General features: G+C 44.6%; 1 protein-coding gene across 1 annotated transcript in view; it reads left to right on the top strand.

Annotated features, from left to right (window-relative positions):
- The window catches only part of CDYL2 (chromodomain Y like 2), a 185633-nt gene extending 184699 nt beyond the window's left edge, over positions 1 to 934 (top strand). The window contains exon 8 of the mRNA XM_029205204.1: positions 81 to 934. Within this exon, the coding sequence (XP_029061037.1) occupies positions 81 to 239 (159 nt within the window). The 3' untranslated portion in view covers positions 240 to 934. The remainder of the gene's footprint in view (positions 1 to 80) is intronic.
- Positions 935 to 14877: the final 13943 nt, after the last annotated feature.

Below are 14877 nucleotides of genomic sequence, written 5' to 3' on the forward strand. Positions count from 1 at the left end.
GGACATGAGGAGGTTAAGTACATCCTTCTGGAGCAGAGTCCCTGGCGCCAGCCTAATGAGGCTTGTGTGTTTCCCTCCAGGTGCTGGAGGAGTCGAAATGCCTCGTCCGGAGCTTCCTGAAGTCAGTGCTTGAAGATGTGAACGAGAAAGAATGCCTCATGCTCAAACAGCTCTGGGGTTCCTCCAAAGGCCTGGATTCCCTGTTCAGCTACCTGCAGGACAAAATTTATGAAGTCTGAGGGCCCAGTGCTCAAGGGCAGGTGACTTCCAGCTCTGTCCTGTGTTTCAGAAATCAGAGCACAGTGTATTCCCGGCCAAGGAGTCTGTCAAGGTGTCTCGCTATACCTAGGGTCGTGTCCATTTCCTCGTGTCCTTTGGTTGCTCCTCATTGGTTTGGTTTTGTGTAACGATGGGAAACGCAGCATACTTGGCCTCCCCTGTGTCCCCACCCCAACTGGCTGGAGAGCTATCGAGGGCTGTATCTTCCCAGTCCTCTGCCAGGTGCCCTTGTCCTCTCCCCACTTGCTGAAATGCACCATCCTGGTCCAGGAAGGGGAAGACCCATTTCCCCATCCTCTGACTCAGGCTGTGTCTACACAGTGCCTCTGATTTGGAAACTTGGCTGCCATGGCTCTGTCTGGTTAAGTACAGATCCAGTGACAGGGGACGACCAATCTTAGGGAATTTCTAGACCCATGAGCAGAACGATTGTGTAGATCCAGCCTCAGTCTCCTCTCTGATGCAAATCTGCGTGACTTCTAGGGCTTGGTCTTAAAACCCAATTGAGTGATTTACAAACCCAGATATTGTACATTTAGGAGCATTTTGTTAAATATATATTTTTAAAACAATGTAAGTGGAAATTCTGATAATTTATGTGTATTATATGTAAAGCTAGTTTTGCAAACACATAACTACTAGGAAAATGGTTTTTTTTCACCCGACTTATTTAATTTATTTATTTTTGTTTATATATTATGATATCTGTTGTTCACACAGATATTATTTTCATACTGCCCTGGACCAAATCCCATACAAGGTTCATGCCATTTGGTGCATTCTAGCAGTGAACCATGTAGAAATAAAATTCAGAGAGATGAAAACGGGATTTCTGTGAATAAAAGGAATAGCTCTGCCCCAGATTTCCTGCGTGTGAAACAGTTCTATGACAATTGAATACTTGCTCTTAGGAGAAATCATGGAAGAGTTTTCTCTTCACTCTGCTCCCTTTAAGGAGATAAATGGGGCTTCCCGCCTGAATGGTCCAGTAATGGAGCAGTAACCAGGGATGAGGCCTCCTGTCCCAGGGCGCGTGGGCCGCAGGGGGGCTCCAGCATTTGTATGCAGACCATCAGCCCAAAGTCCCTGGGTCAGCTGTGGCGAAGGAGGGGTTTTGGTTTGGGGTTTTGGTTTTGGTTGGAGAGGAGAACGTAAACATCAGAGTTCAAGCAGAGAAGTGACAGGACCATGTTCTGTATGAGGGTCAAGCACCAGAGAAAGTTAGGTTCCCAGAGTGGCGGGGTTTTTCCATTTCCATCACAATCCCCCCCCCCAGGTGTCCTCAAGGACCTCTGCTCACCCGTCTCCTACTAGTACCCTCTGTTAGTCACCAGCCCCTCTCGACCCTTCCGCAGAGAAAGTTGAGCAGTGAGAGTTAGGCACAGCTGGGGGAGGTGAGGCCAGCTGAGGGGAGGGAGGGTCATTGTTACAGTTCTCTCTCCCTTTCTGGTCCTCTTCCCTCCCCTGAAGGCAGCTGGATGCACTAGACTGGGCAGGTGGAGAGGACTCATGGCCCTGAGCTTTGTGTTTCGGAGAACAGGTGGACTGTCTATAGCAGAACTAGAGACATAGGCCTTTAAACAGTGAACCTGAGTTTACCTGGATTCTCCGTCCTCCAGATGGTCTTGGTTCCCTCTGTTGAAAGCCTCTCTCCTTCTGAGTTTCCCCATGACTTCTCGAGGCTCAGGGAAGAGGACATGTCTCACTTTCTTCTCGCTTCGGCTGGGGGGCAGCCACCCTGGCTGAATCCAGCCAGAGGAAGATGGGGCTGAAGTCCTGTGTACCCTCCCCTTGCTCCATGGGGGTTCCTGTAGGAACTGCAGACCTAGACGATGGGGAGTTTCTACAGGGAAACACCTGCTTTTGCCCAAATACCTGTTGTCACATCTCAATTTGGGTTTGTCTTTTCCTTTGAGACCAAAGGCCCTAGACGACCTCACCCTTGACAGATAACTTCTCAGCCATCACTAAGTCATCTAAAGAAAGAGCACTTCGTTTTCTTTTTACCTTCTAGGGGCAGCCACGTTCAACGTCTCTAGAAGCAGTGTTAGGATTCTCGTTGGAATGGAAGAGGATGTTTGGAAATTCCTTTTGCTCAGTGCCCATCTTTGTTCCCTGCTGAAAAAACCAGAAGTGTTTTAGCTTTGAACTAAAACATAGCTTTGGATCATCAAATCTAAACTTCTAAACACCTCAAGGATCTCTGATGATGAGGTAGGAATGTGAAACCATCACTAAGATGGAATGCCTGGTGTTAACCTGTAGGTTTCGTGTATAACAGGAGGTGTTTTACAAGACAGTCTGTGTTTCGGTTGTTTCCATACAGTCAGTTCTAGAAGGATGTTCCACATATTGGGCAAAACTCAGTTACATCTCTTTGCTACAGGGTAGACCAAACCACTGAATTTTTCACTTTCTGGTTAGTTGTTTTGATAATGTATAGATGAGATCCAGGAAACTTCCAGCTGATCGACCTGGGTTGGAATTTGCCAGACCTGTTGTTGTGTCAGGGTTTAACCTCATAGCTCTCTTGAGACAAGGCCCACTTTTTGTCTTCTACCCCAGGACCTTCTCTCCACCCATAGGATCCTTTCTCCCTTCTCTCTACTCTGCTTTGCCCCCTCCCCACCCAGGCGGTCACATCCCAGAGCCTGGGCAGGTTCTTGGAGGAATCATGCTTGGTCTTGGTAGCCCCATCCCAGAATTACCTTTGGGGTTGGAAGAAGAGCTGTGGTGGGAAGATGAGGGTACTTCTTTAGTCAAGCAGCCTTCTGGACAATCCACTCCTTGCCATCCTGTTAGCCATGCGTTAGAACTCTCCTCTTCTCCAACCCCTGGCGATTAGCATCCAGCATCTTGCAGTGGAACATTTATGTTAACAGCCTTGTTCCAGGAGGACTTTTTGGAGAACTTTGCTAAGAGGATCAGAGTTCCTCACCATTTGGAAGCCTCAGCCTAAGGTAGATATACCCATATGTCCCTCCCTGCTTTGAAATAATGTCTGTGGGTGAAAACCATCAAAAGTGACCCTCTTGGAATGAAAGTGGATAACTCTGAGAAAATAGTAGAGAATTGATTTTAAATGTTATTCTTGTTTGGTATAAAGTAAACTAGGAGATGTTCTCTCTGAAGCATGAAAATATGTTTTTCCCATATGAAGTTTAGTATGAGGATGGAAAAATGATAATCACAGTAGACTTCGATCAGTGCAACTGTATCTCCAGATATCCACATTTAAAAGATAGCCTTGATTGGATGCTGAATTGCATTTCCCATTATTAATTGTTGGTTTAAAAAATTTTGTAAACTTTTTTTAATTTGAAATTTTAGTCACATTCATGTAATTTTCCAATCTAGTTTTTGTGGAAATTTTTTTAACAAAGAGAAACAGGTAGAAACATCTTCAGATCTTCCTAAGTGAATATTTAAAATGCAGAATTGCTTCTCTTCTGTGTTTCTGTATTCAGATACTTAGATCTGTTGTATATATTAGTTTAGACATCCTCACTAATATACACAGTATTTAAGACTCTAAATGAGATTTCTTAAGTATTTTATTTTATTCTCTGTAAATGGTTTTGTATAATCTTTAAAAATCTACACTTTGCCTTTGTAGATATTTAACGGAAACCATTTGGGGGTTGTCTTGCATGTATATTTTTGTTGTAGATAAGTGTTGCTTAGTTATTTCTGCAAATTTTGGTTGAAATGCTTACAGACTTTAATACAATATATATTTTCAGAATATAAACTTTTATATTTCTGTGATAAGTTAGGATATGCGTTTTAGGCAATCTTTTCCATTAATATCACTTGTTCTTTCAAAAAAATAGCATTCTGGTTTGGTGCCAATGGTTTTTTGTTTTTTGTTTTCCATTAGAATCTAGTGTTCTTAAATTGTAAGAGAGCCGGTTAATTTTCCTTTTCTCAAAGTAAGTGAGTTTGAAGTATAATTTGAAAATGTATTGAATTTGTGAATAAGCCTTACCATTAGGATCAGTAGATTTTCCAACCTTTGCAACTACATATGTAGTTGAAGATCTCTCCATAAATTCTCACTGTGTGCCAGTTGATGGAGTTTGTGAACAGAGCCTTAAGCTTGTTGCAAAAAAAAAAAAAAAAAAAGGTAATACGGGTTGTTTCTTCCAAGTAGCGTAAGCCACGTGGATGGACTCTGTGCAGTCTGTACGCCATGGCTAATCTGGAGAGTTTGGTTGAGTTGATGGCGGCAGGGCCCAGATAGACACCTTGGTGATTGTCTTTGGCCACACGAAGGGACCACGGACAGGTGTTCTGGAGCCACCTTCATGCTAGTCACATGGTGTAGATGTGGTCACAGGGAGGGCTACTGGTCCATCATTTGTTTTGAACCAATGGCATTTTCTGCTCCTGACCTTGGTGGTTGACTCCAGGCTCCTTGCAGGTGACCTGGAAATGTCCAGTCTGGCTGTGGTCAGCACTCCTTGAGAGATGTTAACAAAGTTTACATGTGAGTCTTACTGTGTAGACAATCTGAAGTCGCTTTCAGTTACATAATCCGCATTCCCACATGTCCTGAGTGTCTTATCAGTGAAGTAGGTGCGTTAAGCCATACTGAACCTGAGTTTAGCAGGGCACAGGCAAACTAGATGCACAACGTACACATCAGCTGAGCCAGTCTACCCGTGGCTGTTTGAATGGCGTGTAAGTCATGGAGCTCACTGGCAGTGTGTCCACTGTGTCTGGGATCTGATAAAAACCAACTAAACTTTGGAACTTAAATTTCTTTTTTTTAAAATTATGATTCTTTTCAGTTGGCCCTGCTTACCTACTGGTTCTCCTTACCAAGGCTTTAAAGATGATCTTGAGACCAGGGCCATAGAATAGCTAAAGTCAAGTTATTTGGTTCATCTCAAATAAGTGTTCATAAAGTCAACTTATCTCCCATTAGGATGGAGATTTGCTTCAAATATTTGCAGTGTGTGCGTCAATCAGAGAAACTGACATCTAGTTTTCAGCTTCAGCTCTGGCATCTCTGTGGGTTGACCACGCCTCATTGGCCCAACACCTGGCCTCACGCTGGTGCTCCTTAAGGCGACTCTGGGAAGTTTGGAGGGTGTGGAGTTTTCCATCTAGTATTTAATGTGTCCCTGTGCCGTTCGTCCCAGCTTGAAGTCATTTGCTGATGTCCATGCTGACAGGATTGTGAAAATATTGCCTTTCATAAAACCAAGGACCAAAGAATTCCATTATTCCAGCAGAGTACGAGTTTCATAGATTGTGGGCACATCTAGGCAGAGACGTACATGCTTTATGGCACAGAGAATCTGCTCCCATCCGCTGACCTCATGCTCCCCCTGGCTGGCCCTACAGAAGGATTTGTCGTCACCTTGAGAAGGCTCTGACAGATGAGCTTCTCGGATTGAAATGCACTGTCTCAGGTTGGTGTTTCTGCTGTGTAGTCCCAGCCTTTATCCATACCGGTACCATAAGGAGCGGGGGGCTGGCATTCTTCAGGTTATCTGAGCAGTGTGGACTGCTCCATCTGAATAGAAACCTCCAGCGTGAGTTCTTCAGATGTGTCTACACTGAGCACTGAGATCCTGCAGTTGCTAGATTTCCACCTCCTTTTTGTTCTCCATCAACCCATTCCACTTCCTGTTTAGCCCGAGAAGAATTTTCTTCACTTCTCACACTAGGTAATGCTCCATCTTCATCCATGATGAAATCGTTCATCCATTAACCGGTTGAGAAATGATTGATACTGAAGAAGCGGGATTCTAGTGGTAAGGCTTATTACCAAACCTCTGATAATTGAAGCAGGCTACCAAAAAAGTATCCAGCCTACCCTGGGAGTGTTCCGATTTGATCATGGATATAGCACACACACCAAAATCCAAGGAGACCTTTGCAAATTAGGCTACTCATTTTCTTTCGCCAGGTTATCATGGGAGAGTCTTTAACTAGTTCTGAGTATCTGTAAGTATGAGTAATTCATAGACTGCTAAAGCAGGTACAGCTGCCCCTTTCTCACCATGCTGTAAATATTCCCTGAGACTGGGTGCAGTACGGAGGGATAATAACCTTCTGATTTATCAAATGCTGACCGTCTAGAGCAAATTGTACACTCTCTTTGTGAATGGTCCTGTAACGTGTATGAACACATTTCTGGGTGCCTTAGAAGTTGTATTTTTCACGTGTGCCAATATGCAGTATTTATACATTGTGAGAAGCTGCTTTGAATAAAAAGGTTGAAACTCCGTCTGCGTTTGCTTGTGTTCTCCCTTCGTTAGCCTGCACATAAGGTTCACAAACAGGTTCCGTGGTTTCTGAACAGAGAAGTTTCTGGGGCCTCCAGGGGGTTGCGACATCTGAGGCTTCTAAGTTGTGTCTGGTTTCCTGGGGAGCAGAGATGCCCTCACCCACATCGGCCTTGAGGCTTCGAGTTATTCAGGCTGGTGGTTGATTGGGAGGGCACTGGTACTGTTTTTCAGAAGGTTGATAGGCTCATTCACCCCTTCCCTGGTATACCTGGAATGTTTCTTTGCATAGGGACCCCTCCTCACTCGAGATAAGCCTCCACAGAGCTTGGTTTTGTACAATCCCAGTGGCCGCACGTGGCTAACGACCGTATTTGTCACTGAGGAATTATGCAGAATCCTTTCTCGTTGCCTCGGTCATCACAATGTGGCTCTTAGGAAAGACACACTGCTGAGGATGCCTGGCTCCGGAGACGACGTGGAGGCTGCAGGAAATAGGAGGAAGGAGACTTTCGGGGGCTCGTGGCAGCAGGGAATTCTGGGAAAGGGATTTGCACAAGGTCACATCTGCCTGTCCGTCCATCCAGCAGCAGTATTGAGTCCCCTGCTCTCTCGCGGGCTGCACAGGTGCTGAAAGGCACAGATGACTCAGACAGTCCCCGTTTTACAGAAGCTTGGGGTCCAAGAATGTGAGAAAGGCACGTAATCCTGCTGTGATTCTCAGAGTGATCACGGCGCAGTACCAGAGAGAACACTTTACACAATCGTGAACACCTGCAAAGTCTAGAAGACTGTGCAGCGTTAATTGTTAATCTTCTTTCGGGTCCCCTTTCTGTCGGTGTGGGCCCGCCAGCCTTGGCTGGAGCCCAGGATCTTCCCTGTGCTGGTCCCCTTTCCTTTCCCTTTCTCTTGTTCTTGGTGTCATCATTGTCGTCTTGTGTGCCTGTTTACCCTTTCTCTGAGGTCCTGACTCCATCCCAAGTAGTCAAGGTCAAACCTGGGAAGTCCTTTGCTCCTGACTGCTTCTGGTCCTTCTAGGAGACTGGACGAGGCCCTTCAGATGTTTCAGAGTGTAGCATCTATAAGGCAAACCCTTCTTCCTTTAACTGTCTGTCACAGGCTAACACTGATGTGATATGATACTGAAAGAAGCCCTTGCCCAATCGTGAGAGGAAGTGGGCTGAGGCTCCCATCTGGTTAGACACATCAACAATTAAATGACTCACCAATATATTGAATAAGCAGTAATGGAGTATAATCCCAGAAGCAACTTTATTTTGTCTCTCACTGTCCCTTTAAGTCGACTTAACGGAATAGTCCTGACCGCACCCTAGATGACAGCACAGGTAGGCTGTAGGACCTTTCCAATAAATAATATAAAGTCGCAAACACAGTATCAATTCAGTAGTCGAAGATGGCCATGTTCCATTTAAGCATCAGTGCTTCCAACTTCATTCAAGACTTCACTCATTCCTGCTGACTCTCATTTCTTTTTCTGGTTGGATTAGGGAGAACTGGAAAGATTTTATAAGGACCAAATGGTGCTGTTGTCACATGGGGGCTTTCCTCCTCTGGGCCTCATAGACTCTCAGGGAACTCGTATGGGTTTCTCGGTGACCTCTTCAGTTGATGGTGGCCAGTCTCTTATAACTGCCAAGTAAACTCTATATCATCAGCCCACCACTCCCTTTTCAGTCCCTAGGAGTCCGGTGGTCCCCTGCCAGCTTCGTCAGTTGAGGTCTGTTTGTCCCTTTAGGGTAAGATGATCCCCATGCCAGCCCTTTGCCACTCCCGGACACCGTGTGGCTCAGGGGAGCATTCATGCAACCTCTGTCCACACAGATCAGGGCGTGCAAGCTAACTTCCAGACAGGAGCTTCTGCCTCACTGGTGTACTATAACTAGTCAACTAGTTGGCCTCTTATTCGCTGAATTTCTCAGGCATGAGTCAGATGCCAATCTGCTGTGTCCCCTAAGTTTTAGGGGGCACATATAAATCGCTAAAGCCTCATTCTCCTTTGACTTCAGATGAAAGGGAGGTGGGAGGGTGTGGGAAGGCGTGGCTGGGACTGACTTGCGCTTTAAGATTTCGCTCTGTGACTATGGGCAAAAGGGGGCTGAGGGCAAGGGGAACCCACAGGAGACTCTTGTAATTGACCATCTGCCTTTGACGAAGGCTTGACTCAGGGATGGGGCAGTTGAGGTAATGAGAAGGAGTGAAGTCCTGAGTGTATTTTGAAGGCAGACTAAGAGAGAGAGAACTGAGTCAAGGGTGATCCTGGGATTTGGGGCCTGAGCAGCTGAAAAGGTGGAATTGCCCCCAAATTGAGGCAGGGACCGCTCCAGGGCTTGGGGGAGCAGGTCTGAGTGGAGGTGCCAGGAGCTCAGCTGAGTCCTGGTATCACATGCACGGGGTGTTTGAGCTCGCTCAGCCTTTGGGGATTACAACCGTGCCTGCCTCCTAAGGAGTTTTTAAATGATTAAATGAGATTTACACGTGTGTGCATGCACACACACACACGTGACTGATGTATATATGAGATATATATGAGATTTACTTAAATATGTAAAAGACAGTAATATATAAAATTAGATTATATATAATATTTAAAAGAGTTGGCATACAGCCTTTTTAATGATTAAATGAGATTTTCCTATATATGTAAGATTTTATATATGCAAGATTCACACAGATGAGATTATCTAAAGTGTCATTATGTGTAATTTTTGGAACAGTTGAGAGATAGTTACTATTTAATGGTTTAATGTTATTTACATATGTGTATATGTATGTGAGGTTTTATATAAATAAGATTTATACACATATAGGAAAGATATATGAATGAGATTATGTACATATGTAAATTTTATGAGATTTTATCTATATACAAAATGTTTAGAACAGCTGTTGGCACTCGTCACTCTCTTTTTTAAATTGAAGTATAGTTGATTTACAATGTTGTGTTAATTTCTGCTGTACAGCAAAGTGATTCAGTTATACACGTATATACATTCTTTTTATTTAATATTCTTTTCCATATGGTTTATCCTAGAATATTGAATATAGTTCTCTGTGCTATACAGTAGGACCTTGTTGTTTATCCATTCTATATATTGGATAAAAGCTTACATCTGCTCACCCAGCTTTCCCACTCTATCCCTCCCCCAACCCCTTCCCCCTTGGCAACTACCAGTCTCTTCTCTATGTCCATGATTCTGTTTCTGTTTCATAGATACGTTCATTTGTGTCATATTTTAGATTCCCCATATAAGTGATATCATATGGTATTTGTCTTTCTCTGTCTGACTTACTTCACTTAGTTTGATAATCTCTCGTTACATCCATGTTGCTGCAAATGGCATTATTTCATTCGTTTTTATGGCTGAGTAATGTTCCATTGTATACATGTACCACATCTTCTTTATCCATTCCTCTGTCGATGGACATTGAGGTTGTTTCCATGTCTTCACTATGTGCGTAGTCAGTCTTTAGTGATGAAATGACCTTTACATATATGCATGAGATTAGATACGTATATATGATTTATATAAAATATGAGATTAGGTACGTAGATGGATACCTACCTACCTACCTACATATACAAACACACACACACACACACACACACACACACACACATCTTTAGGACCGTTGTTGGCACGGCATTGTTATGGAATCAAGAGTAGCTGTATCAGTACTTATGCTGGTGAAGGCCAGGGGCGAGAGTCAGGGACTCAGTGCAGGTAATGCCCCTCTGCTCTCCCAGCCGAGACCCTGTCTCTGCTGATAGCCAAATGGAGCCTTTTCCCCAGAGAAGTCCCCGGACTCTTGACACCCTGGCACACCCTTTTCCTCTCTGGCCTCTGTGTCCTCCTGCGTGTGGAGCTCACACTGCCTCTCTCAAGATGGTCATGAGGATTAAATGCGAGCGTGTGTGAGGCCTGGTGCCCTTTTCCTTGGGGATTCCCTAATGCAGCCGCATCAGAAACTCTTGGCTTCTGAGGTTTCCAGTGAGGTCTGTACTTCTCGATCCTCCAAACCCCTTCCTGGAAATGCAGATGCGGTGGCGTTGGACCAGGGATGGGCCGGGAGCCTTCCTAAGCTGGGATGAGGGCGAGAGCCCTTTGGGCACTGAGCCAAGTCGAGAAGTCAGCATCCAGGAGCCAACGAGCCTGATCAGGGCACCAATCTGGAGTGGCTGGCTGAGCACCAGCACCCAGCGCCAGAATGGACAGCAGGGGCAAGAGCCACCATGGGGGTTCAGGACGGAGGGTGGGAGGGGAAACCTGTGCACTTGATAGACTGTCCAGGGCACCGGGCAGGCAGTAAGCACCAGTGTCTGCATAGATCAATGAGAATTCCTCCTCCAGGACGGTCAGTTTGTAAGAAATGTGGGGAGATTTTGCCAAGAAGCAACTGGAGAGATCAAAGGCAAGGTTGTTAGTGGAAAGAGCATGACATATATGATTTTTATAAGGTCAGACAACCTTGCATTCAAATGTCTGATTTGACTTTAATGAATGGCACACTCTTGATTTCCTAATCTGTACAATGGGCACAATCACTCCTATTACTGGTTATTACGACGCTCATGTGAACCAAATGCAGAAAGTTCCCGTAGCGGGGTCTGGCGTGTAGTAGGTGTCCTATACATGCTGATTGCCCGATACCCACCTCCTCCCCTTTCCCTTTAAAGCAGTGGAAACGTGGCTGGAGTGCAGGGGAGGAAGGGAGGACATGAACTGGGAGGCGGGGAGAGTCTCTGCAAGTCTGTCATCAGGGACTGACATCCAAGCTGTGGAAATTCGAGAAGTGCCAGGAGACCCCACCCACATGGGAAACCCCCCAGCCAGATGGTGACTTGTGGGAAGTAACTTAATAACCTCCTGGATTAGGGGCCTTAAAAATGATTTGTGGCTGTAGGACGGTTGGGGTCCGCAGGTGTAGCCATCGTGTACGGAACACACTCACACACGCTAATAGAGCACTCGGGGATGTGCCCGGTGGGCGAGGGTGGGGAAAGCTTGTCCTTGTGATTTTCCAGCTGTGGTCAAACACAGAGCCCTGGGCTTTGCCAGGACAGATGGCAAATGAGCTGTCTCGAGGTGACAGGGGACCCGATGGGTTCTAGCTTCATGCCACACTCAGTGTCCCAAGATGCCACCTGTGCAGCCACACTTGCTTACACTTTCACTTCCAAAGAGGGGCTTATGGGCTGCTCTCACAGACATTTGGATGGTGACAAGCAGTTACTGACAAAGAGGAGAAAATTCAGATATTGTGGGCCAATTTCTGGCAGAACAGAGCTGTGGTTGACAATTTTTTTTAGAAGTCTCGTGGTTGTGTCTTTAAGATTCTAGCTCCTCTGGGCCACATTTCCTGTTTGATTGCGGAGTCTTTTCCTCCCCCTTCTTCTCCTCCTGGTGTCTTGCCTTGCTTGTAGTATTATCATCATAGCAACAGCCCTGGGGGAGTAGGAAGAGCCTGACGTATGGAATCAAATAGAGCTGGGTTCAAATTCTTCCGCCATCATGGTGTGACGTAATGTGATGACTCGGCTCCTCTTGGCTTCAGATACCTCTTCCAGGTTTTGTTTGTTTGTTTTAAGAATTGAGAAATAACGTATGCAGACATACAACTGAATAATGTACACTCATTTCAGATTAGTTCCTTACTTATTAAGTATTTTTATGCCCAGTCTCTTTGCATGCCTTGATCTAATAGGAGAGAAAACTGGGGCTCAGAGAGGTGAAGTGACTTGCTCAAGGACACACAGTAGTAAGCAGTGAGTAGAAATTCCAATGTATCTTCTGTTTGTCTTTTCATTCTGAAATAATTTGACTTATAAAAAAGTTGCAAAAATTGTACCCCCCAAATTGCACATACCCTTCACCCAGATCCCCCAAATGATAACATCTTGCATAAACCTGGCACAATTATAAAAATCAGGAAATTAACATTGATAACGATATTATGATCTCATTATTTAGACTTTACCTATTGTCCCATGAGTGTCCTTTTTCTGGTCCAGAATCCAATCCAAGATCACGCATCACATTTATTTACTCTCCTTTAATCTGGAACTAAGATTTTCTAGACCTTGACAGCTGGAAGAGAATATAACAGGCTAGTTACATTTTGTAGGATGCCCCTCTATTTGGGTTTGTCTCATCCTTCCCCATTATTAAATTCAGGCTCTGCATTTTTGGCAGGACGATTACAGAAGCAATGTTATATCTTTCAGAGTGCATCCCATCATGCCCATTTGTTCCGTCACTGGTGATGTCAACTTGATCATTTGGGTTTAGATTCCAAGGCTTCTTTTCTTTCAACTGCACCATGCTACCCACAATCTGATTTCTGTATACTGTATTCAAACTGTCAGAACTGATACTGTCGTTAAAGCAGTTGAAAATAATATTAAATGATATTGCAACTCAAGATGTTGCTTTTACCCTGTGAGTTTGCTTGCAGGCAAAAACCAGTTTTAAATCTCCAGCACTTTGTGCCTTGCACAGAGGGAGAGCCCACATGATGTTTCCTGAATGAAAAGAAAGAAATGAAATAATGAACACATGAGTGAATGGGATTCTTGGTTCAGTTTGCTCCTTGAGGGCAGGAAAATTTACGTTTACTTTCTATAGTGCCTACAAACATTGGGTACTCAATTAAATTTGAGTGAAAGAAACTTAACTCTTCCTGGTGGATATTTCCTGACTTACAGGAGGAAGGGGAAAATGGCTGTTTTATTTTTTAAAAAAGAAAACAATTTTTTTTTGCAGCTCTTTCTCTTTTCTAAACAGAAGTGTTTCTGCTTTGATCCTGGGGGTGTAAAAATAAAATAATTTTCTTATCTTTGGTCTTTCTTGGCGTCTTTTGCAGATGGAGACCAAGTCTGTCTAGTTTAAGAAAGCTGCTTAATGATTTGGGGCTATGGTAGGCAGAAGGCTGAGATGGCTTCAAGATTGCAAACCCCCACATAATCCCCTGTTCTTGAGTGCAGGTGGGCCTGCCCTAATCAGTTGAACCATTATGAGACTAGAGGTCAGCGATGGAGTATTCAGAGATTCAGACTTGAGAGACCAAAGGGAGAGAGTCACATGGTAGGGAATGGCAGGAGGTTTCTAGGAGCTGAGATCAGCCACCAGTCTGTGGCTTGTAGCAAGAATACAGGGACCTCAGTCTACAAACACAAGGCAGTGAATTCTTCCAAAACCCTGAGTGAGATTGGAAGGGGACCCGAGCCTCAGATGAGAGCCAAGCCCCAAGGGACACCTTGATTTCAGCCTCAAGACCTTGAGCCAAGAACTCAGCTACACTGTGCCCCAACTCCCGACCCATGGAAACTGTGAGATGATAAATTCATGTTGTTCTAAGCTGCTAAGTTTGTGGTATGTTGTTACACAGCAATCATTTGGCCTTTTCCTGACTGTCATATAGTTGGACTCATATAGTATGTGGCTTTTTCAAATGGGCTTATTTCAGTTAAGTTTCCTCCATGTTTTCTTTGTGACTTGACATCTGATTTCTTTTTATTGCTGGATTATATTTCTACTGTCTGGATGTCCCATAGTGTGTGTATCCATTCACCTATTGGAGGACATCTTGGTTGCTTCCAAGTTTTGGCAGTTATGAGTAAAGCTGCTGTAAATATTCACGTGCAGTTTTTTGTCTGAATATAAGTTTTCACCTTATTTGAGTAAACGTAGGAGTGCAATTGCTGAATAGTATGCAAAGACTATGTTTAGCTTTGTAAGAAACTCTCAAGCTGTCTTCCAAAGCGGCTGTACCATTTTGCATTCCCACCAGTAGTGAGCGAGAGTTCCTGTGGCTCCATATACTTGTCAGCATCTGGTATTATCATTTTGGGGAGATTTTAGCCACAGAAGGCGCTTTCAAATTTTCATTACTGCAGGGGTAAGCCCTCTCTCCCTCCCCATATTCCCACTTTTGCTTGTCCTATAGGAAATCCCATCAGTGTCTCCAAGGTGCTGGGGTGACAGCTCCCACCTCCTTCCACCCCTTGTTCAGATATCTCTCTGGGCGAGGAGGGTGCTCCCCTAATCAGTGAGAACCCAGCATCTACTGGACCTTGTTTTTCAATGAGAGACTAAGTCCTGGAGACAAAAATATGCATCTCTCCCCTGGGGTTGGGTGTTCCCCCTTGGGAAGAGGGCTACCATTCGTTGGCTTCTCTGTCTCAAATGAGGGGAGGAGAAGGAATAGATTCACTTGGGGGTAGAAGGTAGGTAGGCGGTCCTGTGGTGTTTTCTACTCATGTTTTACCAGGAAGCTCAACTTGGATAGTTGTACTCCCATTAATCAATCCATCCTGATATCCCACTTTCTACCTTTAGTG

This window comes from Monodon monoceros, unplaced genomic scaffold (genome assembly GCF_005190385.1).
Source record: "Monodon monoceros isolate NGI ecotype Baffin Bay Population unplaced genomic scaffold, NGI_Narwhal_1 Super_Scaffold_10, whole genome shotgun sequence".
Classification (NCBI taxonomy): Eukaryota; Metazoa; Chordata; class Mammalia; order Artiodactyla; family Monodontidae; genus Monodon; species Monodon monoceros.